Here is a 27,390-nt window from a genome sequence, read left to right as displayed (position 1 = left end):
GTGTGCAATACATGCTTTATAATGAAAAAAGGTGTTTGTGTTTGCATGTGAGAAAACAGAAAATGACAGTTTTAATAAGTTCTTTCAGCCTGGTTTTATTTGCTCTATTTGAAAGCTACTTTTTTTGACTAAAATAACATTTCTATTTGTGAAAAAAACCACAACAATTCTTGTGTTTTGCGTCCGTTTGGTGGAGTGTCATACATTCATTATGTCTAGTTAAGGAATCTGGCATTCAGTGTGGCAGATTGGGTTACTTCTGTTTCATGTTCTGATATTTTGGCACAAAGTTTTAAAAAAAAAAATTCGAACAGAAGTGCTTCCAATAACCGTCTTGACCAAAGTTTCCAAACGACATTCCAATTGTGACGAATATTTTTAAGAACATTTATGTATTCGAAAGCAATTTCCGCCACCACGCACACACAAACAATTACAACCACATAAGCGTCAACAAGCATGCCTACGTTGAGAACTATGTGCTATTGTGAAAGAAAAGTTCACACAAGAACACAGAAAGGACAGTAACACTGGAAAAATACACAACAGGCAGAACAGTGAGTACAGAGCGTCTTGGAATTTGTAAAACCATCTTAAACTTTAAACTAAAGTTGAGCGCAAAGGTAAATTCATCAGCCAAAACATGTTCGCTTCTGTAATTTTTGTGTTTGGTCCCGAAAACAGTTTCAACTGGGAGTATTAAAACGAACTTGCGGTTTAAACACATTTCAATCAACTACGCGTAGACTTAGCGATAAAATTTAGCTTTGTCACATTTTGCTTTGACATGAAGTGCATTTTTTTTAAATTTTTAAATTTAGCACACTGCAAAATGTGAATCCAGTTTGGCCGAATCTCTCTCATGAAAATTGCGTAGTTTTTTTCCGTTACAGTGCGAGTATTGAAAACAAACAACTCTGGTGGAACGTTTCTGATGTAATTTGTGCAGAAATTATTTAAAAAAGGTCTCATTTCAGTTCAAATGTGATAAACTATGTACGGTTTAAGCACACGCAACAATATTAATTGAATAAAAAAAAAACATTACTCATAGAAATCATATTCGAAGTTTTCGGTTCAAGTTGATCGTAGCAATGAACAGAAGACGGCGCGCGCATTAACACAGGATACAGAACAATGTGCATCAGAAAAAAGGCGGACAATGCCCAGTCAACTTTCGAATTCAAGTTTAAAAATAAAACGCACCACCTTAGAATTTGTCTATTGGAATGAACAAACTGCCCACATTAGTTTGAACATTATATACAGTCTGTTTTTGGTAACATATGATAGATGTAATTGTATCATTATAAAATGTTTTTTTTGCATCGACTGACTGTTCTGCAAAGCTGGTCACCATGTTTGGTCAATCACGTGAGTCAGTGCTAGGCAACGAACAGGATTTCTGAGATGAGTATCCGAGATTAACGTGCGAAAGTGATGGAGTTCAACCACTGCTCGTAGTCGGGTTATCCGTCGGTTTTACAATTTTGTACGTGATCAGATATTCCGGGAATGCCTGAAGATACGATAAAAAAGCATGTCATACTTCATTCAGGCGCCACAATGGCAAAAAGCAAAGCAAAAATCAAGTATTTTAACAGCCTATGAAAAAAAGGTTTTAAAAAATTATCGCCGAAAGAATAAACCTGCGGAAAATTTCCCAACTCGATTAAAACTGAAAAATCCTACAATATATTTTGATCAACGATTTAAGAGAGATGAACGCACTATGACGTCATAAATATTATCCTGACCTGCTCTCCTCTGTATATGACGAATTCGGCGTGCGAAAGTCCACCGACGCTCGGTCTCCCAATGACAGAATGGTGACCTGGTGGTGCGTGGGCCATTTTCATGGCACTGAACTGAAGAAACGACTTCCCTGCACAAAAACCACAGTATAGTTGGCAAAAACTTACACCTGACAAACCGTATGTTTTACGTGGACATCAAAATCGTAAAAGCGTCCAGGTTCAGGCAGATGGCAGCGGTATATTTAAAAAAAAAATAATTTGGTATTAGAAATCAGAGAGATATGCGTTGACACTTTGTTGCAGTAAATGAGCTTATCCATTGCTGTATCCTTACAGCATTAAACGTACAGCACCAAAAAACTGTTAAAAATGCACAACAAAGGGACATGTGACGTAACCTACCTAGAGTAACGCGACAGAATATCATCTGGCGTTGACAAATATAACAGGATCTATCCTTATGCATCGGACAACCGGTTCCACCGTTAATTCCGTACACATATTGGTTGCTCTTGGACGAGTTTTCCGCAAAGTAGATTCCCGCACCGAACATACCTCCAATGTATGCGTGGCGCTCATCGAAACCTGATGACGTCATATATATCATTTATTACGTAGGTTTCCAAACGTCTTGTTTGTTTGAAACATGTTTAAACTTTGTATACGTTTAAAACAAAAATAACCTTTGTGACGTAATAATACCACGTGCGCGTCTGTAATTATTCACATAGTCGTGTTTTAATTTTGCGTCAACGCGATAACATTTAATTCGTCATTTCAATTTTGCAAACTTGGTGATTACGCGGTGTTACTACGTGATATCGAGTCATTACAGGACACAATTGACGTCTCTTCACCTTTCTGCACAATTGCTCCAATGAACGGTGAGCCATGAAAGAGCATTCGGTCGTTGCTATGGTTGTGGTTTTCCTCGCAAATTTCCTTCCGTCTGTGAATCCAGCGATCGCGAAGTCGTTTGTTGTGAACTTTCTGAACCTGGCGTTCACCGAAATAAACGTTTGTCGGGATGTAATTTTGACAATTAGTCGCATGTCATTTCTTTATCTTATGTTCAAATGACTTTTTACGCGCAGATACTAAGGACCAACTGGAAAAAGAATCAAGGACATTTATGTCTTGGGATGTTTCGCGGGGAAAATTTACCTTGACAATGTTGTAAGCTTTGAAAATTCCTCCGGCTGCTCCCCCGTCTCTGTGCTCCCGGATGGTCGTCTGCATTTCCTCCAACACCGACTGGTATTCCTTGTCATCAGGAGACAGGTCCTCCAGTATGGATCCCTGCTGTGTTGGTCTGGAAGAGAAAAAACGTTTATTAGCATAAACAAAAACACTATCATCTCACCACAGTATGGGTTTCGAAATGGTTTCCACATTAAATCAACGTTTACGAACAACGCAGTAATATTACATGCAATGGCATGATAGGCAGGATCGCCCCACTGCGCAGGTCCTCGCTTGGCGATCACAACTAACGTATCGCGATCATGAGGTTTTCAGGCCTGGCAGCCCAGGCAATGCAGTCTAGCTAGACCAGTCAGGAAAAAGTGGCTGATCCAGCTAGGCTGCATTGCCTGGGCTGCCAAGCCTGAAAACCTTATGACGTTTACGAACAATATATGTACGTAGAAAAATAAGTGATAAAAGGATTACGCATTGCCGTAGTCTTTCAAAGACATGTGTGTAATAAGTGATACCGATAACCGCAAATTTAAAACGGTTGTGTCAGGTATTACAAAGCCAATTTTTCTGTAACTTTGTAAAGTGATTTAGTGTGACGTAACAAGCATTTATCGTCGCCAAACACGCAAAATCTCTGACTAACGTTGGCCGCAGTTGACGTACTGCGCATTTATGACGCAAGCAGTGATTGACGTCATAAAACACCACAACTACGAAGTTTTCGGTTGCAAACATAATGTAAATTATAATTGCGACTTCACTGGCATCGCAGCCAACCTGACTCAAATCCACTTGTGTGAAATTCAGAGCGTAGGGCCAGGTGTGCCCAGGGGCGAGAGTTCAAACCTCACCGGGGAAACTGGATTTTTAAACAAACCGCCTAGTAAGTGCTCGTGCAGTATGGCGACAGCATTAATCACTTCTGCGTCGTTGTGTAGTGGAAATGAACCAACGAAGTTAACGTATCTACTCCGCCATAACCCTAAAACGCCTCGCAAGAAGAGCAGCAAGTAGATTTAGCAAAAAACTCTGTACCTGGTAAATGGTTTTATGGTGTTAAGGTTGATATCATCGATGGGATCGACCGCCCCGTCAGCCGCGGCGAGCGCGAGTCTTTCGGAAGCTTTGATGAGTTTATGACGGTGACCATAGGCCGCTATGCCAAGCTCCTTTAATTCGGTGTGACCCATTTCGGCCAGAACGTCCAGGGTGATTTTTTCTCGTTCGAACAATTCACGGTATTGTTGGAAACCCAGTCTTTCCAGGAGTTGCAAAGCAGCAGTTTCATCTGAAAAGGTGGCAATAATGGGGTTTATGAAACATGACCGACTTTCGGTGCTACATCCAGCAATATACGTACATTATAGCTGTCAAAACGTACAAAACGGTATTTACAACACGAAGGGCAATTGTGACCGTTACATAAGCATTAAAATTTGGTTGAACTATTCACAAACAAAAGGTTTTTTTATGTACAACGATGTGCATACAATTAACTGCTGTTATTAACCCTTGATGATAACAAATGTCAACAGCCTATTTTTGTATAGTGGCGTTACATAATATGGCTACAATTATCACAATAACCTGTCCGTTGAAATCGGAAGAATATTACTACTTTCGACATCAGATTTCGTACTTACTTAGTTGATAGGTTTGGTCTCCAGATCCCCCTGTCGACCCTCTGGCTTGTGACGTAGACGGTTGGTCGGTCGTATCCGCCGAAGCGTTGGTTAGCACCTCGCTAGGTGTCACTGCCGAACTCGACGTTTGGCTTGAATATGATATCGATGGCTTGTGGTTTACAGTCGACGGTTGGGGAACCATGCTTGGTGGCATGGCGTCGATCAGAAGACTGCGGACGTCGTCTTGGGTAGCAAGATCAAGTGGGGTTTGACCCTCCTATAATTATAAACACGTAGAGGAAATTACAGCACAGTAGGGTGTGGATTTTTGAACGATTGGGCTGAAACAATGAGTGTGTGACAAGGTTAGGTATCACAGCCGAGCTGCTTGACCAAAGCCAGACATCTACCTGTTGTTTTTCTTTTAAACGATTTCTTGTCTTTTGGTTTTCTATGCTGTGTTATTGCTATTGTCAGAAATTATTGGCATCTATTACGTCATAAAAACGTCGCATTGTCTTTCTTTGTTTTCAATACAAAAAAATACAGGAAAGAATTTAAACAATTAAAACATAAACGTTTTTGAAACAAAACAGTAATGACTCGAAAACGAAACCAGACAAGTGCAGTCTTTATAGTATAAGTGCTTAGTTTTGACTGAGTTGCTTCAATCTTTGTATAGGAATACATAAACCGAACTTTCGTTCTAATTACACGACATTCGAATGATTCCAGAGTGTGTTGATGCATTACTTCGTACAACCAAACACAACAGACAACCCAGTGTACCTGATTTTTCATGGTAGGATCAGCACCGTGAGCGAGTAACAACGTACACAGCTGTGTTCTGCCTTTCTGAGCAGCTTCGTGTAAAGGTGTGAATGCCCATCTGTCAGTTGCGTTAACGGAGGCGCTGCTTTTAATTAGAAGAGCCGCAATCTCTACGTGTCCGTACGACGAAGCATTGTGCAAGGGAATGAGACCACCCTTGTCCTGTGCATTCACATCTGCACCATGTTCGATCAGGTATTCCGCCACCTAACGGTTGGTTTGGATTTAGCAAAAGTGAGTTTGTTCGTTAAAGGTCATCAAGCATTTTCCTCAGTAAATTCTAAATGCGAATTTTAGTATTATGAGGGTTTGTTATTGCTTGGGCGACTGTTTGATGACGTTAAATTTTATTTTACATTTTGACAAAGGTTAGACTAATAAGTTTAGAAGAACATAAGCCAACCAACCTTAAGTTATTTAGTTTTTACCAATACAGAAAATAAACTTCAAAGTTGTTCGACATTTTTTAGTGGTGTATACATTCAGAAAAGACATCATGCCAAAACCTTGCCCAAGAAACTAACAAGTGTGTAGTCCTCACCTCAAAGTTGTTGTATCCGGCAGCCAAGTGAAGGGGAGTCGAATTCCTTCCCTGTTGGTCTCGGCAGTTTATGTTATCCGGGGTGCAGAGTTTCTGGACTCGGGCGAGGCATCCTTTCTTCGCTGCATCCAAGAGTGCGACATCCCCTCGCAAAAGATCCTGACACAAAAATGATTTTCGAATCACAACCTACTCATTCTACAGCGGGTTTGAAACGCGTAAAGTCACAGCAATGTTAAAAACAGAAAAAAAACTATATTCTATACAGTTTTGCAGTATGAAATAAAAAATCACATGATTTAAAATAATGGGGAAAAGTTGTCGTTTTGAAGAATAAAAGATGGTATTATTTTGCCTCATCTCATAACAAACAAAACACTTAGATGGGTTAGATGGTTGGTTCCCTTAAGCCAGTAAAAATCACCTCAATTAAACAATGCAAATATTACTCTATTTTTATTCTGTGCAAAAAAACCTTTGATCATGTCTACTCATAATTCAAAAGTCCTTTTGGTCCCTATATAACTAGGGAAAAAAATCACTACAACACACCTCAAATAAACAATACAGAAATATGTATTTATTCTATTCTGATTAGATGCAAAATAAAATCTTTGCTCACATCACAGTCTGAATAAATTTTGCACACCTGTATGTCGGAGTCACCTTCCTTCACAAGATCCAGAGGAGTGTTCCCGTCTCTGTTCTTCTTCAGAGGATCTGCTCCGTGACGAAGAAGGAGTTTGCATATCTCATACTTGCCCTTGGCTGCTGCCTCGTGAAGCGGAGTGAATTTCCATAGGTCGGCCACATTTACAACAGCACCATGTTTCACAAGCAGCTCTGTGACCTGGAAAGCATAACATACTTTTTAAAATAGGTAATACAGCAGTCTGTATCAAGCACATTCTTATTATCAAGTATTACGGTCATGTTTTTAAAACCAATTACAACTCAAGATGCAACCTCAAATTACAAAGAGCATTCTTTAGTATTAATGAAACAGCAGTTTGCACAATTTTTTATGCACCAATGAGTTCTAAAAGTTTTAAACGTTATTTGAAATACCTATTAATAATATTCAAAAAGATAAGTAATTAGGAAAATAATCCTATGTGTTCTGGCTAGCTTTGGACCTCTTGGTCTAACACAGTGATTCCCAACCTTTTTGTGGTTGCGTACCACTTGGAGGTGGAACAATTTCGACGCGTACCACCTAGTTGTGTGTTACAATGTAACCTAGGGGATGAAGTAACACATATTTTGAGATCACTTACAATTTTTTCAATTCGAACTTTATCCGTAAATTACTGAAAGGTGCTCGTTGGGAAACACTGGTCTAACAGATATCACAACAGGAATGTCAAACACAACACAATAAAAATTGTGACATGATAATAATACGCACAACCTATTACACCAAACCAATTCAGATGTGACACTAACCTCATAATGGCCATATGAGCAAGCATTGTGCAGAGGAACGAGTCCACCTTTATCCTTGGCATGCACATCAGCTCCATTGCGTAGTAGAAATTCAACAACAGCCACTCGATTGTAGCCAGCAGCGAAGTGGAGGGGGGTGGAAAGTCTTCCTTCCGTATCGCGACAGTTGACATTTTGCTGAGTGCATAGTTTGCAGATTATCTCCAGCTCTCCGGACTTTGCGGCATCAAGAAGCTGAAAAAATATTTCAGTGATGCGAAAATACTTGTGATTCTAGGACAATGTTTGCAAGGGAACAAGAGCAATAACGGAGCAGCCCACCATTTAAAGTCAACAGTTTTTTTAATTTGTTTCACTTTTTGAATACACAGACTAACCACTTTTTTCATACACAAATTTGGCAATAATTGAGCATGCTTTTCGTGGTGCGGTGGGGACAGGCCTTTTTTGATGCAAATGCAAATTTTTATAATCTGGCTGTTTTTTAAGCAGTTTGACTTTCAATGGTTTCAAAAAATGAGTGTCAAGAAATTTTCACAAACGAATTCGTCTTAAAACACATCTTGTGTACAATATCACTGATTGTTTTAGCATTAATCAAGTATGCTGCTATGCCCCTTACATTTAATACAAGAAACCAGCAATACCTGTAGCTCAACATCTGTTGCACCAGTCGTGGTAGAAGACGAGTTGTTCACCACCACTATGGGGGCATTTTCACTCGATCCAACACCCACTGGGGCAGATGAAGTATTGGCAGAAAGTGCAGCTTCCTGAAATAAAGCAATGTTGATGAAATAAATATGTGGTTTTATTTATTTTGGTGAATAAGGGTGACCTTGTTTTACATCCAGCACCACATTTAATGATTTTGCGACAGTTGAAAATCAATGGAGGCCAATACTCTACTCCCTGATTGCTTATTTGTGTAGGCTAACTACACCAGCCATCTGAACTAATTGCTCACTGATTTTAATTACACTAATCAATGTGCACCACCAAAGCTTGGCGACCAAGCTTCATGGAACAAATCTTAAATGTTCCAAATTATCAAATCCTAAACCTAGTAACTCCATATATGCACTTGAAATGCATATGAATTTCAAATTTGGCAAATCAACATACCTGTATAAGTTGTTGTATGCTTTCTGTTGCCACTTGTGCTGCAGTGTAACCTTGCAGTGAAACAATACTAGAATCAATTCCGTGGCTAAGAAGCAGATGGCACACCTTTATAACAAGACGTAAAAAATATATTACACAGGATATACATTGGAAATTTTAAACCCAGCTAGTTAGAAAGTGCCAAGTTGTACAAGTAAAATATAGTAGTTATGTTTGTCTGAGTGGTTTTTAAACCTGGAGTTTGTCGACCCATGTGGGATGCTTCTAGGAGGTATGTGTATGCGCAAATCCAATTTTCAAGAGCTTTTGTTTGGGGGTATTCGCAGAATGATTACATAAAAGGTGGCAGTGACTTTAAAAAGGTTTGAAGCCACTTGTTTAAATGTATAGCCCCATGTTCTGAAAAACGGGACCAGCATTTTTTTCAGAAAGTTCTTCAACATTTCCACTGGTTGTATATGGCAGGTTTTCAATTGTGTGCAAGGGCATGTTGTGAGGTAGTCTGAAGCCTTTTCATTTTAACCCCTACTTTTTTATTGTTCTTTATCGACACTGAGGATGTTTTTCATAAAGGCGAAGAACATATATTTATCTTAAATACCAAACTGACTGCTTTTAACCTGGAAATAAACGTTTCCATGATTGTCGCATCTTTACACAACAGGCATAAATATAAAACAACCTGATGAAAAAACAATAAAAAACACCGGATCGGCGAACCAAGCCACTCTGGTAGGCTGTCGATCGATACCGTATCTATAGTAGCTGAGTAAAGCCTTTTTAAATCAATCTGTTAGACAGCTCTTTCAAAGAGCTACTATAAAACAACCTTTGATAAACCCTATGTTGTCACCTGAGCAAGTCCGAGATGTGCAGCGCGGTGGAGGGCAGTTTGTCCGAGGCAGTCGAGACTGTTAACTTTCGCACGATTTTTTAGCAGAACTTCCAGCACATCGATGTGCGCTTTGTCGGCTGCGATGTGCAAGGGGACCAAAAACTCTTTGTTTTTGTCGTTGATGTTTGCGCCTTTTCTGATTAGCAGTTCAGTGACCTTAAAAACATACATTATTTCTTACCGAGCAAAGCAACGACAAAATTCTGGGGTTAAATGAAATAATTGTTTCCTAATAAACGTTTTAATTCATTTCTGCGTTGAAGTTTAACAATGCCTATTCCATTTTCTGAGTTGATATTATTACATACATTAGTAGATTGCGTATGTGTCAAAATACGTCAGTGTGTATCTGAACAAGGAATCATAAATATGCGCATATCTACATTTTTATGCAACTACAGTGTTTTGTATCACATTTTACCATCAGCGCAACTCAACCCGAAATCACATATTATTTTGAAAAATGCACCCAAGCCAAATAAATTAAGTGTCCGAGTCAGTTCGTTCAAACAACCAAAACAGGTGGTCTACAAATCTCTCAAGTCTGTAGTGTTTTGTTTGCGACACTTGGGACATGGGATTGTATTGATGAGGGCGCTTCAAATCGATTGTGTTTCGTCATTTAAGAGTCCCCAGTTCTGACTGGATGATAAATTATTCACGCTCATGGCTAGGGAATATCTGAATTTCCATGGGCTTTATGGTTTTTAATGAGACCTGCACAATCTGGGCAACTGCTGAATGAATAAGAGTACTTCATTCAATACTTTTTTGACTGATAACTTAGAAAATGGGGCATTTACGTGAAATACTTCAACATTCTCAAGCATTTTTAACAAGCAGCATAATGATTGCACCCAATCTGTAACCTGTAACAGCAAATGTGCATATTACTATGTATTTATGCATATATTTGCCTAATGCACACAGAATGAATTCTTTATTAAGCCAATGCTCACATATTCATTATGATACAAGTTACAACTACTTTACACAAAAGGAAGTATTTAATTTAATATTCATAATAGATAAGAAAGTCTGATGAAATCACCAACACAAACTTTTTACAGTCAAATTAACACATTCTGTTTCGCATAATTCGTTTCTGCAGTTTTAGAAACCGGTTTTGACAATCAAAATTAAACTTGATAAGGATCAGTCCTTACCTGCTTTCGCTTTGGATAAGGTGAACCAACAGCACAATGCAAAGCAGATTCGTTTGTGTGGGGGTGTCTGAACAGAATAGATTCAACTGTCAAATTCTTCTTAACTTTGGTAACATCTGCTTGTCTTGCAGCTTCTAGGAGTGAATGACCTTTGAACTCGTACTGCAATTTTTCTTGGAGTTGCCTGCATTAAAATCGGGTAAAATAGAACTCTTTTTTAAATTGTAAAATGTATAAAAATGTAGTAGTTACAAAAACACTGAAAATATAGTATTTACTAAAAATCATGCAGTTTGTGAAGTTATCAAAATTATTTAAGGTCTGGTTTTCTTATAATTCTTTTTTCATGTTTGTGTTGATGGTGGGTTTGCAATTATTTAAAGAAACATAAACAACACAAGAATATCTAAATTATTTAGAAAACAATGGTTACAATAAGTGTGTGTATCTCTAGTTTCTGGCTCTTTTACCACATTTTATTTGCAAACCATTTGTCACGCCTAATTAGGTAGTAGCTCGCAAAAGCTTGTGGTGTTAAAGGTGTCACAAAAAGTCACAGAAGTGCAATAAAAACTGTAGCTTTCATATTAAGTGTCGTATTCACCTGTTGGGTGCAACGTCAATTGCTGTCTTTGAATGGCAGTTTGCCATAGTTGGGTCACCACCATGTGCCAACAGCAATGAACAAACCTCAACGCGATTTTTTGATGCTGCTTCATGTAATGGGGTGAACTGCCACAGGTCCATGGCATTTACATTCGCTCCATGCTTGATAAGAAGTTCTGTTACCTGGAAAATATATTTGCATTGAACATATACTTCAAAAACAACTGAATGTTGGCAATTTGTGTTATGTATAATTGAAGGCACAAATGCAAAAAAATGTGTGAAATAAAGTTCTGAACATGGAAAACCTCTTTAAATATAAATACTTTTATGTTTAAAACAATAGATCCGTTTAATTTTTATAGTGAGGTGCAGGGAGTAGCACCTAGTCAGTAGAAGGAAATTGAAAAAGTCTTGGTTGGCTAATAAGCTGACAAGTTCGTCGTATAGTCACCAAAACTGCTCTGGTGATAGCTAATATAACAAACCAGTGTCTGCAGCTCAGTAAAAAATAATTTTAATGTAACTGCAAGGAAAAACTTAAATATTAAAGGCCTAGATGTCGATTAATATTTACAATGTGTCTTTAGGCAGGAGATATGTTTGGGTTTACCAGAGTGTGGGAAAATCAACAGTGTTGCAACAAAAACAATAATAAACAACACTGAAGTGTAAAAAAAATTTTGCCCTCAACCTAATCAAAACATTGTCTAGATATAAAAGGCTGCACCCTTGCCAGCCATGAGAAACACATTCACTCCATTAGAGAAGATTAAGTGGTAATTAGATAGGGCAGGTTTTGTGACACAATACAGAGGCCGTTGTGGCAAATAAAAGGTCTGTCTACATATGCCACCTTGTTCTGAATTGTGTCAAAAGTGGGAACCAAATGTCTGTTGGTTCAGTTATTCTATTTCAAATGGTGGGAAAGTGTATCGCTACACCACCAAGACATTACAGAGTTTTATGCTTATAATGTACTTACATTGGTTTGTCTTTATGTGAAAACATTGTTATGTGAATTATATATATGTATGTAAAAAAAAAGGTTCTTAAATCCAACCTTATTTTGTTTTTTAACATGATTTATCTAATGCTCAACAAAATGCTCTTATTGATAAATTTAACACATTGAATGAATATATTCTATTATTTTAATAATCAATCCACTCATAGTCTTAGTTTCAACCAAACTACTATACAAATTACCTCAAAATGCCCATAAGAGCATGCATTATGCAACGGAACAAGACCACCCTTATCCTTAGCATGGACATCAGCTCCTTGCTTCAGTAGCAAATTGACAATGCCAACCTGCGATAAAACCGGGGTAAAAATATACAATTTTCAACCTTTTATTTCAAAAAAATGCTTTGTCATGATAAAAAATTACTACGCAAAATTAACAAGCAATTTAATGGCAGTGTGAAAAAACATCCATTTCACTGCAATATCTGCAAAAATTTTGTCAGTGGCCTGCATGAGTGTTTTTTTATTAACCAAATTAGAACATGCTACTGTTAACTATTACCCTATCAAGATTAATTAACAATCAACAAGACATTGCACATATCTAGGATAAATCAATCCTGGACTAAAGTTTGTAGTTATTAGTTGATTGATATATGTAGGTTAGAACACAGTTTACCCTGTTGTAGCCTGCAGCCAAATGCAGTGGTGTTGATTTACGGCCATCACTGGCATGACAGTTAACATTCAGAGGTGTCAACAACTCCATCAACTGGTCCTCGTTACCACCCCTGGCAGCTTCCAACAATTCATCTTTCTTAAACTCACCAGACAAGACAACCTACAAAAACACAATACAAACTTATAATGAGACAAACTTTATGTAAGTAAATATCACAAGGAGATATGATATGGACATCATTCCTTTTTCCTGATATACCAAATGCAATTTTTGTGAGGGTGAAATGTTGTTGACATATAACTGTACAATTTAACTTTATATGTATGTACACATGAAAACACATGTAAAAATTGGTGGGTTGTTAAATTACACAGAAGAAATGCCTTCTGGTATATACATAAAAATGTGATACAATTCCACATGTACTAATATAGCTTCTCCAACATGATGTTGTCAGCCAAATGACATGTTGAGATTGACTTAAATTTAATAAAGTTTGCCCGCTGGTAGACTGCTTTATAGTGATGAAAATCAATATATATACACTAAATTAGATCACCGACTTTAACCAGCAAACCAACCAAGCTTTTCAAAAAAATTGTTTTATTTGTTTTTACAACACATGGATAAAATACAGCAAACACAGGTCTTACCTAATATCAAAGCTGAGTAAAAACAGTTATCTGACGCACCTTTGCTGAAGCATCAGCAAGATCCAGGGCAGTTTTGCCATCTGTGTTACGAATGTGTGGATCGGCATCATTTTGCAAGAGCACAACGCAAACATCAAGCTTCCCCTTAATAGCTGATTCGTGTAAAGGTGTATAATTCCAATTGTCTCTTGCATTTGGATCAGCTCCATGAGTAAGAAGCAGCTGTATTTTGCAAATGTACAGAGTGAGCATTTGATAAAGTATATCCAGTCCAAAGCATATTATACACTTAAATCAGTTATATTCGATATGTACATGATGAAATTGTAATTTGTGTGTTTGGTTTAATTGGTCAATTTCCCTATCACATTTTAAAAAAGGACACAAAAAATAATAATTTAGAAAAATACTTTACATAATATGAGATTAAGAAATTCTGTTCAGATTGGGAATATTTATATCCAGATGTCTCATTCTACACATTTGTTTATTAAAAGAAAATTAGTGGTGTGCAGCATAGCATCGGAAAATCTTTTAATCATTTATTAGTTGATTTTTGTTATGGAAAGTCCATTCTCATATTTGTGTCATACAATGCATATTTTTACCTGCACAACTTCAGCGTGTCCAAAAGAGCATGCATTGTGTAAAGGAATAAGACCACCATCATCCTGTGCATGTACATTTGCACCACATTGTAGTAAATGTTCAACTACATCCTTGCGGCCAAATCCAGCTGCAAAGTGCAGTGGTGTGGATTTGCGCCCCTCTAAGTCTCTCGCATTCACATTTTGGGTTGTGACGAGTTTTTTGACCTGTGCAAAATTTTGCAATTAACATGGGAAAGGAAAGCGGTTTTCACAAAATCAGTCACTTTTCAATTTTGTGGATCTAAATTCTTCTACCACTGTCTTGGATGCCAGACCTTCTTAATTACGAAATGTAGAGTAATTTATTTATTTTTTTACACATAAAAATGTAGTGCCAAAATTATTCTACCTTGTTCAAGTCACCGTTTCGACAAGCATCGAACAGTTCGCGAGTGATTGGGGCAGACACATTTCTGTCAGATCTGGTTGAAGTAGTAAATGAAGAACCACCAGCTATTCCAGTGTGGCGATTAGCCATCACTGGCTACTTGCAGTTTGCTTATGACAACTAATGATCAACAGGCATGTGATGAAGTATAAAACCTAGTGAGACAAACATGAATTCACGTAAATATTCAATATGGTCTTGTTTAAAATAACTACAATTGACCAGGGCAGGAAAGCTAACCACCAGCAGTCATAGCTGAAAAAACTGAAAAATTACTCAACAATGTTAGGTCATGCACAAAGTTAACATTGGGCAACGATATTTTGTATGTTCTTAACTTTTTATTTTTTTGAAGTTTAACTAAACCATAACCATGCACTCTTTGAGCTTTACGCCAATACACAAAGGACCTGAACGCGTTTAGAAATAAGTTTGCAAGATTGTTGAACAAATCCTGATGATCACCCATGAGACGTATTTCAAAAAAACCTTTTCTTCCGTCGACAAAACTCGTAGGCTATAAGCCTAACTTACTTAAATAACTATAGGGCTATATTATTAATTGTTAATTTTATTTTACTCGTCGTTATAGCAGTGTAAATACGCTGTAAACATGTGCAGTGAACTGACGAGAACCGAACAGCTTTGAACCGTAGGCGGTATAACTTCGCATATAACTTCACCAATTGTTGACAAGTTTCCCAAATTTTTTTACAAGTTACATAAAATAGCACAGAAATATAAAAAGTCTGTTAAGCTAAGCTGAACTGAACTAACAACACGAAGGAAGGTCGAAGGCTAGACACAGACAACAATCCAAACAGAAAATAATTCTGATAATAAATATCAAAAGGATTTCTCGGTGCATTTTGTTTTACACAACGATTGATGCAAATAATTGTTTGCGAGCACTGATAGTGTTTGCATTGAGAGCTTGCGCGTATTTTTTACAGTTATTATTTTCGTGGTTCTAATAAGAAGCATTAAATACGCCCTTCTTTGATAAAACAGCATTAAACCATGTACTGTTCCTGTGCTTTTGCGGTTTGCTTTGCTGTATCCTTGTTGACTTGACATATCGCATTTGACTCCTGCACAATCAGGTCAACGTCAAAAATACATCAGACCAAATGTCATTTAGATGTTTTTCCCAGGGCCAAACTTGTAGTAAATTTATTGAACGACACACCAATAACTTTTCATCATGAATGTCTAACTATGGACAAATATAAAGAACCGAAACTGTGATTTTGTTCGGCGTTTGCTCCATGCAATTGGTTATAACGATTTATTGTTGTTTTTGTTAATGTTGTGCAAATTTAAATATTTACTTACGACAAATAATAAAAAGAGAAAGTATCGCAATACTTTTTGGGGCAAAAATAGGAAAATATTATTGACACCAGCACTTCTTCGTCTTGTAATTGTATCACTGAAAATGCTAAATTGCTGAACTGCAATAATATGAACCCCATCTCGTTAAAACAATACCATTTCGACGAGAGCAGTTCGCGAAATGTTAGTATATAACATCATTAGCAATGGTAAGTGCCCTATCGGTTAACTTTTGTAATCTAAAACTCACACGCTTGGATATTCTATACAAGTTTTATTCTCCGTACAAACCATGCATACGGGGCGAATAACCTTCACTACAACAACCATCCAACGCACACACACAAGTTGAATTAATGGAACTAGATCGAGTGTACAATTTAATTGTAACTTCCCAACATTAAAATACCACCATCAAAATTATTCAAACAGACAAACTGGTTCGGTGCCAAAATTTGACATTTTTTGCCCAATGTTTTTTGGAAATAAAAAATGGATATTGCTCAAACTGCCACATAAAGCAGAAGAAAACAGTTTTTTTAAGATTCTTTACGTGTAATAATTCTATTATCTTTTAAAATATAATTCTAATGCACTGCTTCGCTAAAAAAAGTCAACAGTTTCTAAAATTTCCCCAAAAAACACATCAGGTTGCGATAAACACAAGCAATCACACTGTGCTAGTTTCGTTTTTGTCTTCTACAAGTTGTGGAACTTCCTCATTTGGTTTTGAACGGTCAGCGGGTCGAACCTTTGCTTTCTTTGGCAACAGAAATCGTTCTCGTCGGTCTCGTGCAGAAAGCAACACGCATATGGTGTTTATCAGCGAGTTGTAACAATTCAGCGTCGCGATAAATGAAATCGACGCCCAGTCGAGAAAGTTAGCTCGAATAAAAGCCACCAACATCAGAACTAAAAGATCGGTGACCACACATATGGTGGTCAGTACTCCAAGTCGAATTTCAACACTTTTTACATCGTGGCTCCTCCGTGTTAGAAATGCAAAGGGAATTAAAGACAGCCCAAGAAGGACTACTTGGGAGACAGTAAAAGCAAGCGACCCCACTAATGGAATGATCATTAAAAATCCACCTTTGAAACTAAAATTATGTGAACCCGTCACCAAGGATGTATAAAAATTATAAAGTGTTCTTTTAACATAATTATTCAAAACGTGTTTTAGGTTTACTTCACCAGAAAGTTATTTGTCACAAATCAAAATAAATTATTCCATAGCCTTTCCCAATTGTGTTCAAAAAATCAAAATATTATACACCAACATTCTACAATACACTGTATGCCAACGACACCATCTAATGTTAATGTTCAAACGACGAATGTCTGGATATGTTTCTTCTCTCAATATCAGTCCGCCTGCGTATCGCCTTGGGATTGCTGAAGTGGAACGGGTCGAGAGTGGGCTGGCGCTCTTTGGCTGCGTTGATCTTGTGGAAGTCGAACGGTTTAGATTGCATTAGAGAGGGAAGTACCATTGGTGGTAGAGTGCTTTTGGGGCTGCTTGTGGAAGGTTCCCCTAACTCGCCACCCCTGTTGTCTCTGGGAAGGGAAACATGATTCAGCATTTTTTCTATCTGATTTAAAACCTTTTTTAGTTGCATGTTTCTACGGAGATTAGTAACCCGGATAAGGGAATCAGGGAAATATAGAAGTCATCAATTTCCATCAACTGTATGTTTGTATGCGGTAGATCAGTCTTCTGTGTTTTGTTGGGTTAAAGAAAAAGTTCAATACACAAAGTAAATTTGCTTTCGACTATCGAAACAGTGGAGGTTCAATAAATTCCTTATTATTATCAGAAAGATGTGCAATAACTGGAAACATTTTAAGAATCATGACCACCGTAAAGCAAGAACAGCAAATGAATGAAATACGGCGCGTATGTGATTCTAAAAGGGCACTCAATCCCAAAGTAAGTTGTGGCAAGCCCCACGGAAAGGGGTGTAGCGAACTAATGACCAAACTAGTCTGGGGCCCATGGTAAGCAAAAGAGGACCAGCAAAAGAACAAGTGTTTACTTTGAAACGAAGGGATTCCTATTCTAAACGCCGAAGTTCCGCCTACAATTACACATGATTTCCATAAAAAAAAAGATCCCAGCCACATATCTTTCTCTTAATGGCCCTGGGTGTTGAATATGGTGGGCCAAGGGCCAAACCTGTGCGCTCCATGCACGAAATTGTTATGAGTTAAATTGCTGACTTAGAACTAATTGTTCGAAGATGCGCGTTGTTAGACACGTACTTATTAACCAATGGCTGGTATTCCTTTAGCTGTGCGGTTGATTCCGACAAAGCTCTTCCCCGATTCGACTCAGCTTTGCGATGTTGTGGATGTGATCCAACAGCTTTACTGCTCAAAACAACATAGGATGGACTTTGTTCAATACAAATAGCTATATTAGTTTGACGTATATAAACTCAACATTACGCGATGGTTTCGTAGGCTATGTCTTTGCTAGATGTAACAGCCAAATTGTGTGATAAAATAATTCATTAATTTACTGTAAGTGTTAGGTGTATTAATAAGGCAATTAGCTGACATTAAACAGGCTTGTTGCCACACTATACGACCTACAAATAACATTTCTGGAGACCATATTGTATACTTATGTCCATCCAAGTATTTTTGTTTGGAAGGTTAGACTACTTTCTGGCGCTTACCAGCCTATAGTCCGTTCTGACACGGTTCGGCGTGGCGTTTTAAACTCGCACCTCTTTTTAATATTTGGAAACTTGAAGTTGACACCTTGCTTGAACACCGGCCACTCTTGATGCAGCTTTTCCCCTCGTGTGGTGTCACAGAGTGGTTCTTTTTCCGAAACACTGTCTCTGCTTTCAGCAGACATACTTGTGCACCGCCACCTCTGATGCTGCCGCCTCGGATATTCGAAGCCCGTTTCGCACGCTTATCTTTACTGAGTGTGCCATGTTTTTCCTGGTATCACGAACTTGACATTCACTCCCATTGCCAATTGATCGTGTCATAATGGAAAAGTTTATAGGCGGGCGAGAGATTATCAACTCAGCTGTCTATCAAGTGCGAAGCGATGGAATATACAAGACATGTACATAAGGTGTGGGGGAGTGCTTGCTGGCGTTATAAACTTCAGCTGTGGTTTTATTTACTTTACTGCAGCACAAACACGGTGTGTTTTAATTATATGTTTTTAACTTTATCCGGATGTACGTTTACCCTTATACTAGAGTGTGACTTTACATTCAGTTAAATGTTGTGCATTACATTTTGTTGTTACACAATGCTTATTCAAGCTAATCATAAGTAATTGTAAAAGCTTTTTGATCAATAATCACAAAAAATATTAAAGAAATATTGCCATAAAAGTGTGATGCAAGAGATTGCAACAGACATCAACAATCGCTGCATGTCAAACCTCGAGAAAGTAAGGTATGGTTGCTAGATACTAGCCAATGTTAGATACATTTTCCATTTACACCGCATTCACTATCCATAAACACGTTGTGGGCCAGCAAGCTATAGTGTTGAAAAAAAATCCAAGTTAAGAAAACCGTTTTCTGCCACCGGAACCCTTGTTTCAGTGTCATATTCTTGTAGATCCATCCCTGGACTGCGATTACACTGTTCAATTTATTGACATTCATCTATCCTTGTGGACACTGAATTAACCTCTACGAAGTATGCGCCAGCGCCTCGAACCTGCCGTCGTGTTTTGTTTTTATCACGGAAAACGTTAGGTATGTTTAGATACGTATAACGTGCTCCAATTGTACTTCCAACGATCAATGTACAGTTTCCGAGCATAAAAAGCTGTTGAAATGTTAAATGGATATCAAAATATTTTATCTCATAAAACCCGAACAACTTCATTAAGGATTGACTTCGAATTTACGCCTGACAAGGACCACGCGTTTCAGTCATTCCGGCGTTTGTTTTTTTCAACTTGCCACCGAAGGTAAAAACAGAAGATATTCCAGTTGAAACGTGTCCGCTTCGTCAAGTACATACAAGAAAAACGTTTCTGAGTGTGACCAGTGCTTGTAAAACACGGCACAAAAGTTTGAAAGGTATTTGTTGGGAAATGGTGGCACTATCTAAAAACATAGCCGAAGAAGGGTGTAAAAGAATTTGAAACTTGGAACATAAAAGATAATGCTACGATGAAACAGATACTTGAGCGGTTTCCGCTGTTAAATTGTCTAATTCGGGGGTTTTCGACGAATTCTTCGTTCTTCTTTCGGCAATTGCTTTGTCGTAAAGGCGCTTGGTGATTCCCTCACGATTCCGAGCGATTTCAATGGCCTGGAATTGGATCCGAGTGGCTGAAAAAAGTAACCTTTATGGCGGGTGTTCACTTCAAAGGCAGTGAAATTGTACATGTGTTTTGTGAAATATATCTTTTATGGAAAACCTTATTTGTATCAAAGACTTCAATTTAAAGTCTGTCTTATTTTGAGGTTGGCAACTTTTCCTTGAGTCAAAGCTAAACTTTGCAAGGTGTCACTGGGCAAATTATTTTTTTACCAACAATTCTGTAACAATTCATATGTTGTTCAACCTTGTGAATTGTGTGGTTAATGCACAAATACTTCCTGAAATCAGCCTGGTTGGCAATGATAAGCATATGGTAATAAAATCAAATTTGTAAATCCTACTTTAATAGGATCTCAAATTTCATAGCTTTCAATTGAAATTTCACACACACAACTTTCAAGTGACTCTTAACAGCAAAACAGCATGATATAAATTAATATATTAAAACTATTTACCAAAGGTGGTGTTGACTTCAGTGTAGTCATGCATTGGGTTAATTCGCAGCATGCTTCCATAGTTAAAATCAGTCATGTTCTGAAACTTATTGCAGAATTCCCTCCAACTCTGTAAATAGGTAAAGTTTAAAACATGAGTTTTGATCATTGCCATTCTAATTTAATTCCGTTTGTAACGAAGTTACACAAAAATAAATGCAGCAAAATATTTAAAAGCAGTCACTGCACAATGAACCAGAGGGATCCTAGCTGACAAAAGTCAACTCAGAAAACTTTGAATGTAAGTAACTCCATCGGTTACAGAAAAATAATATTTTTGTACAATAACATGGCACGTCTAAAAAGGTTGCTTAATTTAAACCTTCTTAGCTTGTTCACTTTTCAATGCTTCCTCATCTAAAATGTTCACATCAAAGTCAGGAAAACTTTGTCGAAAAACATTGTAGACCTCATCATCTCTTTCGGATAGTTTGAGAAATTCTGGATCCACTGATGTTATCAACTAAAAGCAAAACTTTTAAATGACAATCTTGTACATTAAAATGTAGAAGGTGAGGATTAAAAAGTAAAATCTTGATCTTATTTAAGATAGTTACTACACAATCCACTAATGCAGATGAAAAACACACACAATTGGGACTGATGAAACATGCTGTTCATGTAGAATTAATAAACAAATTAAGAAAAATACTTTGGAAAGCATCATCATAAAACCAATTTTACGTACATTATAATGCAGCTCGGCATCGTCAATAGCTCTGAAAGCCCAAGCCTGTTCCAAAGTTTCCTGTGTTGAAAAATAAAACTGCATTTACCAATCATACTGTATTTTACGTTTTGCAAAAGGCCAGTAAAATTTTTCGATATACGTACACTATTGGTGTATTTGTCTGCTTCAGTTGCCATTATCTTTACACACAATAATCCTTCACCACCATGGCACCAAAGGTTTGTGAAGTTGATCAAAAGACAAACGTGTGCACATGAAAGACTGAAAATACAAGCATTGGATTTACGACAGAAGAAAAGTAGCTTTGACATTCCACTTTCAAAATGTCAATTGTACTATAAAAAAATGTGATGCATTTTGCTTTTTGATTTCAATAATTTTATTTGTCGCACACGTGTCCTTTGATTGGCAAACAAATTTTTATTTGCAGTTATGTTCGGGAGTGTTAAGATTCAGCTCATGGGATTTTCAGTGACGCAAATGAAAGAAACCTCGCGGGAAAGTCTCGTCCAACTGCGAACTTTTGTGAAGTAAAATAAGACTGGAATTAGAAAGTTTGTTGAAGATTTTGGGCATGATTAATATCTGTTTTTAGTTTTGTTTTATTGCATTCTTTGTAGTTTATGTTTTTGGCAAGTGTTTGTATTAGTTTATTTAACAGAAAGCAATGTAATTAAATATGCCAAAGAAGCGAAAGTTATTTGCTAAACTAAGCTAAATAAAGCGTGTCGTTCACTTCAGAAGTTTTAATTATTAATTTGTAAGAATTTAATTGAACAAATATACTTGGATTATCTGTTTGTTATTCATATATAGAAAGCGTACCTAAAGACCCAGTATAAATCTTGTTCTTTTATGTGCTTTTTTATGTCTTTCTTTGATAGTTACATCTTATTTAGGTTTGAATTTTTTTTTTCCAAAATTTTTAAAATGGGAGAAAAAGATGGAAATTATGATGACGCTGTTGAGGAAAGGGTTATCAACGAGGAGTACAAAATATGGAAGAAAAACACACCATTTCTGTATGACTTGGTAATGACGCATGCCCTGGAGTGGCCAAGTTTAACATGTCAGTGGCTTCCTGATGTCATTAAGCCTGAAGGAAAAGATTACACAGTGCATCGCCTAATACTTGGCACACACACCTCTGATGAACAGAATCACATGATCATCGCAAGTGTCCAACTGCCCACAGATGATGCTCAGTTTGACGCCTCACATTATGACAGTGAACGCGGAGAGTTCGGTGGTTTTGGTTCCGTTAGTGGAAAAATTGAAATCGAAATCAAGATTAACCATGAAGGTGAAGTCAACCGAGCAAGATACATGCCCCAAAATCCTTGCATAATTGGCACCAAAACACCATCAAGCGATGTCCTTGTTTTTGATTATACAAAGCATCCGAGCAAACCAGATCCGAATGGGGAATGCTGTCCAGATTTAAGGCTTCGTGGTCATCAGAAGGAAGGTTATGGCTTGTCATGGAACCCAAATCTTAGTGGTCATTTGCTCAGTGCTTCAGATGATCATACCATATGTCTGTGGGATGTTGGCAGCACTCCTAGGGAAGGTCGAATTCTTGATGCAAAAAATGTCTACACTGGTCACACTGCTGTGGTGGAAGATGTCTCCTGGCATCTTCTGCATGAGAGTTTGTTTGGTTCTGTCGCAGATGACCAAAAGCTGATGATCTGGGACACCAGGTCCAACGTTTGCACCAAGCCGAGCCACACAGTGGACGCACATACAGCTGAAGTAAACTGCCTGTCATTCAATCCGTACAGTGAGTTCATTTTGGCTACTGGGTCGGCTGACAAAACTGTTGCACTTTGGGATTTAAGGAATCTGAAGTTGAAGCTGCATTCATTTGAGTCACACAAGGATGAGATTTTCCAGGTATTAAATTAACATTATTTTTTTTTTAATTTCCACGCAATGTGTACAACACAATGGGACATGTATATATATATATGTGTATATATATATATATTTGTGCTGACGAAAAGGACATAGTTTAAAACCATATGTATTATTCTAACCTTTAGTAATTAGCAAGGGCTTTTTTGCTACAAACTTTAAATAGAGATGTATGAATGTGCAATAACATGATATAAATGTTTTCTACAGGTTCAATGGTCTCCTCACAATGAAACCATTCTTGCCTCGAGCGGCACGGACCGCCGACTAAATGTGTGGGATCTCAGTAAGATCGGGGAGGAACAGAGTGCGGAAGATGCGGAGGATGGTCCTCCCGAGTTGCTCTTTGTGCATGGAGGACACACAGCAAAGATTTCAGACTTCTCCTGGAACCCCAATGAGCCTTGGGTGGCTTGTTCCGTGTCAGAGGACAATATCATGCAAGTGTGGCAGATGGCTGAGAATATTTACAACGACGAGGAACCGGAGCCTTGCAGTTCTTCAGCGGGTGCCGCTGAATTGGAGCAAAATGCTTCATAAATAAAGACTGCCACACATTCTCCAATGAAAACAGTGCAGACATTGACCATGTTGTTGTACAAATACTGTTTCTACATTTCTCCTGAAAATAGTTATTCAAGGTTGTACATAGGAAACTACTGATGAAAAGTTCTTGTAGTCGCAGTTTTGCTGACTTGACAATGGTTTCAAAATTGCTGTTCCTCGACCTGTTGATTCATGGTATTTGATTCTTTCTACGTATTGTGTTTTCATAATAAACAAGCATCTAGGAATGTCAATTCAACTTCAGTGGCATAAGTTCTACGTTGCATGAGCCATGAGGCATACCTGGAGTGAAATTTAGTATTTGGCTATGGTAAAGCAGGGCATCGAATATTTAAGTTGTAAAAATTGCAGTAAATTGTCGTTCGGTTCAGATAAGTTATTCGCAACGTGGAGAATGTGAATAACATTTACACGTGTCACATTTTCAGCTCTTCAATCTCTTGATAATAAACCTCGCCTTACTTGGACAACAAAACATTAAATCATGTATATTTTGCGCGAAAAAAACAACTGCGTAGACGAACAACACACAAGAGAAATATAATGGCATGGACATTGATGAAAACATAAAGGCTATCGAGTCTCCTCCCAAACAAAAACTTTTTGAAAAAAAGACCGCTGTGATTCCCCAATGTTTTTAAACGTTGTTTTGCGAGGAAGAACTTCAACAAAATGTGCGACAAATATATCGGATATATTCTCTTCGGAAGCAAATGCATCATAATGATCAAAGAGCAGCAGCAGACAGAGCGCACTGTTTCTACTAATCAGGTCTCACCATATATAGTACTGCTGGTGACTGTGTACGGCCATGGGCAAGAACTATAGTCCCCAGCAACAATACGCGAGATTCAAGATTCGTTTATTTTTTCGCCATCATTGTGCAAATTTTGTAACAGTTTTATAAAAGAGACGAAACAGGTCCAGTTGAGAAGCGAAAATTGTTTTCGAGTAGCTGACTGAATAGGAGACTGAACTAGGTAATTTTTCATAAATGAGGCCACGGCGCTAAGAAGTAAACACGTTTGCACACTTCTCTACCCAAACAGAACTGCTCTTCGTCAATATAGCCTCGTACGCCTACCAACCTGCAGCAGGAGCGGATCCACAAATTTTGGCGGACGCCACGTTTGCCCCTCCTAGCTCCGCCCCTGATCTATAGCGATAAATACACAGTCCGTTTCGCATTAAAACTTCAATATAGGTTTTCTATTTTGTTTCCCACTACCAGATTTGTTTATTATCACAAACACACAGAAATGCACACAACGAAATGAATGAATCACCATCACTATTATCTCCTTCATTCCCCACCCACCAAAATGAAACAAGTAATATATTAGATGATGGCAATCACGCACTACCAGATTGTAATAAATTACCGTAATGTGAATGCATTAGGCAATTTAATTAAGATCTTAGCCCACTATACCTTATTGCAAAAATTACACGAAATTTGTCGACGCTATTTAAAAGAAAACAGCATTTTTGTGAAAGCTTAACACCAGACGATTGCTAACGTAAAGAATAAAGCTGAAACTCACATAAAATTTTTGTTTTTCTAATAACTCAACACATAGTCAATGCTGAAACCACCTTCGGAGTTGGAGGAATCAGTGTTAAACTGCATCCACAAACCGTAACCATAATATCTAGGGTTATATGGATAGTAGCTGTCGTAATATCTATCAACATATCGATTTCCCGAGTACAGAGTCAACTGATCATTATAGTCTAAGTAAAATTCGTCAAAATGCAAATCCACGATTCCATAACCACTATCAAAGATCCAACATTCAGTCGTGTTGTTTGCATAATCACCAGGATAGTTGTTTGAAGTTATCGTTCCGTTCGAAAGGGAGATATGATGAATAATGGAACAATCTTGTTGCATATCGGTCGGATCGTTTGTTTGGTTGCTTGTGGTTGAATATCGGAACTGGAATCCGATGCTGGTTTGATAATAGTAGGAAGTGTCAAACATTACGTACATGTAGTAACCCGTTGAGTACCACGGGGAATCTTGTTGATCGGTCGATAAACTGGCGATGAGATAGTAATAATAAGAAGGTCCATCATATATAGAAATCCAATCGTATGCTATGTCCAGGTTAATAACTTCAAGAAAAATATAGTATTCGTTGTGACTGTGTATTGTCCAAGAGCAGTGCATTTGATTGTAATAACCGTTTGGATAATTTGGGGAAGTTAAATAGGAAAAACCAGAATAAATATCAAGAATTTGTCCTTCAACACAAGCTGGAATCGGAGCAGATTTCACAAGAAAAAGAAATTTATTTGCTTTGTCTGTGTTATATGATTGCAAAACCACTTTAACCTGGGGTGACTTAGAAAAAAATCGTTGGAACATGTTACCATAAACACTCCAATTATTGTCATAATCTTCCCAACCTTCATATATGTATAACCAATCAGAAAGCAACAGAGCATCGTTGACCTCAATTTGAACCCCATGCCCTGGGTACGTGGTTTGGATGTACCAGGTACACGTGGTGTCGTTTGCGTACAGATGTGGATAGTTGGGTGAATATATGTAAGAGTATGTGTAAGGATCAACATCCATATAAAGACCGGTGTCACAGGCAACATTTGTATTGTTGTAAGTCGGGTCTTCATAACTGGGAAGTGTTTGACCCGTTCCATAAACACTCCTGTATGTAAGATGAAAACCATAATTACCACTTGAATAAGGGTCTGTTTTAAACGCGATATAAAGATCTTCACTTTTGGAATATATGAAACTTCCAGATTGAAAGGCATAAGCGATTCTTTCATAATATTGTGAAGGTCCATCGTAAAAAACTAAATTGTCTTCATAGATATCAATGGAAAAATCAACTATGTAAACTTCAATTACATTTCCAGGAGACGAAGAATGGATACTCCAAGTGCAGTAAAGGTAATTATAATAATCTTTAGGATAGTTCAAAGACATAATATCATTATATTCTGTCAAAGCGATCAAGTGTTTAGTTTGGTTGCAGTGCGGAGTGGAAACAATTTCGTATTGGAAATTAAAACCACTTTTAGACACAGAGGAATCAGTTCTAAAATTAACCTCCATCAGGCCTTGTGAAAGAATGGGCTCAGAGGAATATAAAGATCCAGTTAAGTATGCAATGATATCATAACTTCGACCATAGAAATAAACATAGTCGTAACCACTTTCCAAATCCAATGTTAGAACTTTTAGAGATATCGATCCGTAAGGGTAAGGTGCGTAAATTTCCCAATTACAATCTATGTTGTTATGGTAAGGTTGGGGATAATTGGGTGATGAAAGATAATAGTAACCACCGGTAACACTGGGATATAAATATTCGTAACCATCACAATTGCCATTGTTAACTGGATAAGTTGTGTTGACAATTTCTTGTGGAAATGTGGTAGTTGTAGCAGGCGGGTCGGGCAGAGTGGAGGTTATGGGCAGTGGACTTTTGGTGGTCGAACTTATAACACCAACAGACGTCACAGCTTTAAACCCACTACTGGCATCAGAACAGTCTGACAATAAGTGTAG

At 37.7% G+C, this 27,390-nt stretch overlaps 4 protein-coding genes across 5 annotated transcripts; 1 reads left to right on the top strand and 3 right to left on the bottom strand.

Moving 5' to 3' along the window:
* Window positions 1–382: 382 nt before the first annotated feature.
* On the bottom strand, window positions 383–14,685 carry LOC145909600 (poly [ADP-ribose] polymerase tankyrase-2-like). The gene is made up of 21 exons (XM_082996976.1): window positions 14,496–14,685; window positions 14,105–14,311; window positions 13,536–13,718; window positions 12,841–13,002; window positions 12,402–12,506; window positions 11,191–11,375; window positions 10,587–10,770; window positions 9,379–9,576; window positions 8,526–8,630; window positions 8,048–8,173; window positions 7,401–7,634; window positions 6,604–6,804; window positions 5,955–6,113; window positions 5,372–5,620; window positions 4,601–4,859; window positions 3,993–4,245; window positions 2,922–3,069; window positions 2,615–2,753; window positions 2,160–2,342; window positions 1,758–1,885; window positions 383–1,519 (listed from the first exon to the last, which is right to left on the bottom strand). Exons 1-21 carry the CDS (start codon window positions 14,622–14,624, stop codon window positions 1,448–1,450), a joined length of 3,609 nt encoding a protein of 1,202 aa, XP_082853102.1. The 5' UTR covers window positions 14,625–14,685; the 3' UTR covers window positions 383–1,447.
* A 2,503-nt stretch (window positions 14,686–17,188) lies between these two features.
* LOC145894220 (uncharacterized) lies at window positions 17,189–18,735 on the bottom strand. The gene is made up of 3 exons (XM_082982772.1): window positions 18,602–18,735; window positions 18,132–18,239; window positions 17,189–17,426 (listed from the first exon to the last, which is right to left on the bottom strand). The coding sequence occupies exons 1-3, from the start codon at window positions 18,733–18,735 to the stop codon at window positions 17,189–17,191; spliced, it is 480 nt and encodes a 159-aa protein (XP_082838898.1).
* A 1,081-nt stretch (window positions 18,736–19,816) lies between these two features.
* LOC145909772 (protein PBDC1-like) lies at window positions 19,817–21,623 on the bottom strand. 2 transcript variants are annotated; one of them, XM_082997126.1, is made up of 5 exons: window positions 21,509–21,623; window positions 21,363–21,422; window positions 20,997–21,137; window positions 20,636–20,744; window positions 19,817–20,188 (listed from the first exon to the last, which is right to left on the bottom strand). In XM_082997126.1, exons 1-5 carry the CDS (start codon window positions 21,539–21,541, stop codon window positions 20,022–20,024), a joined length of 510 nt encoding a protein of 169 aa, XP_082853252.1. In that variant the 5' UTR covers window positions 21,542–21,623; the 3' UTR covers window positions 19,817–20,021. The 2 variants fall into 2 exon arrangements, with proteins under 2 accessions (XP_082853252.1, XP_082853254.1); XM_082997128.1 differs by lacking the exon at window positions 21,363–21,422 and having other exon boundaries at window positions 21,509–21,615.
* A 630-nt stretch (window positions 21,624–22,253) lies between these two features.
* On the top strand, window positions 22,254–24,082 carry LOC145894574 (histone-binding protein RBBP4). Its single transcript, XM_082983198.1, has 2 exons — window positions 22,254–23,261; window positions 23,493–24,082. Exons 1-2 carry the CDS (start codon window positions 22,296–22,298, stop codon window positions 23,820–23,822), a joined length of 1,296 nt encoding a protein of 431 aa, XP_082839324.1. The 5' UTR covers window positions 22,254–22,295; the 3' UTR covers window positions 23,823–24,082.
* Window positions 24,083–27,390: the final 3,308 nt, after the last annotated feature.

Source organism: Ascidia mentula, chromosome 1 (genome assembly GCF_947561715.1).
Source record: "Ascidia mentula chromosome 1, kaAscMent1.1, whole genome shotgun sequence".
NCBI lineage: Eukaryota > Metazoa > Chordata > Ascidiacea > Phlebobranchia > Ascidiidae > Ascidia > Ascidia mentula.
Note: the sequence above shows the minus strand (reverse complement) of the source record. Positions and strands in the feature narration are given on the sequence as shown.

Bases quoted from the DNA above. Each gene is read 5' to 3' on its own strand.
- LOC145909600 (XM_082996976.1), bottom strand. From the start codon at position 14,624: ATGGCTAATCGCCACACTGGAATAGCTGGTGGTTCTTCATTTACTACT. The intron at 5,621-5,954 runs GTGAGGACTACA...ACCAACCGTTAG, and splicing joins CCGGATACAACAACTTTGAG to GTGGCGGAATACCTGATCGA. The intron at 1,520-1,757 runs GTCAGGATAATA...TCGTATCTTCAG, and splicing joins TCATATACAGAGGAGAGCAG to GCATTCCCGGAATATCTGAT.
- LOC145894220 (XM_082982772.1), bottom strand. From the start codon at position 18,735: ATGTCTGCTGAAAGCAGAGACAGTGTTTCGGAAAAAGAACCACTCTGT. The intron at 18,240-18,601 runs GTGCGAGTTTAA...TGTTTTGAGCAG, and splicing joins TTTCCAAATATTAAAAAGAG to TAAAGCTGTTGGATCACATC. The intron at 17,427-18,131 runs GTACGTGTCTAA...TTCCCTTCCCAG, and splicing joins TACCAGCCATTGGTTAATAA to AGACAACAGGGGTGGCGAGT.
- LOC145909772 (XM_082997126.1), bottom strand. From the start codon at position 21,541: ATGGCAACTGAAGCAGACAAATACACCAATAGT. The intron at 21,423-21,508 runs GTACGTATATCG...TTTTCAACACAG, and splicing joins CAGACAAATACACCAATAGT to GAAACTTTGGAACAGGCTTG. The intron at 21,138-21,362 runs GTACGTAAAATT...TTTTGCTTTTAG, and splicing joins ATGCCGAGCTGCATTATAAT to TTGATAACATCAGTGGATCC.
- LOC145894574 (XM_082983198.1), top strand. From the start codon at position 22,296: ATGGGAGAAAAAGATGGAAATTATGATGACGCTGTTGAGGAAAGGGTT. The intron at 23,262-23,492 runs GTATTAAATTAA...TGTTTTCTACAG, and splicing joins ACAAGGATGAGATTTTCCAG to GTTCAATGGTCTCCTCACAA.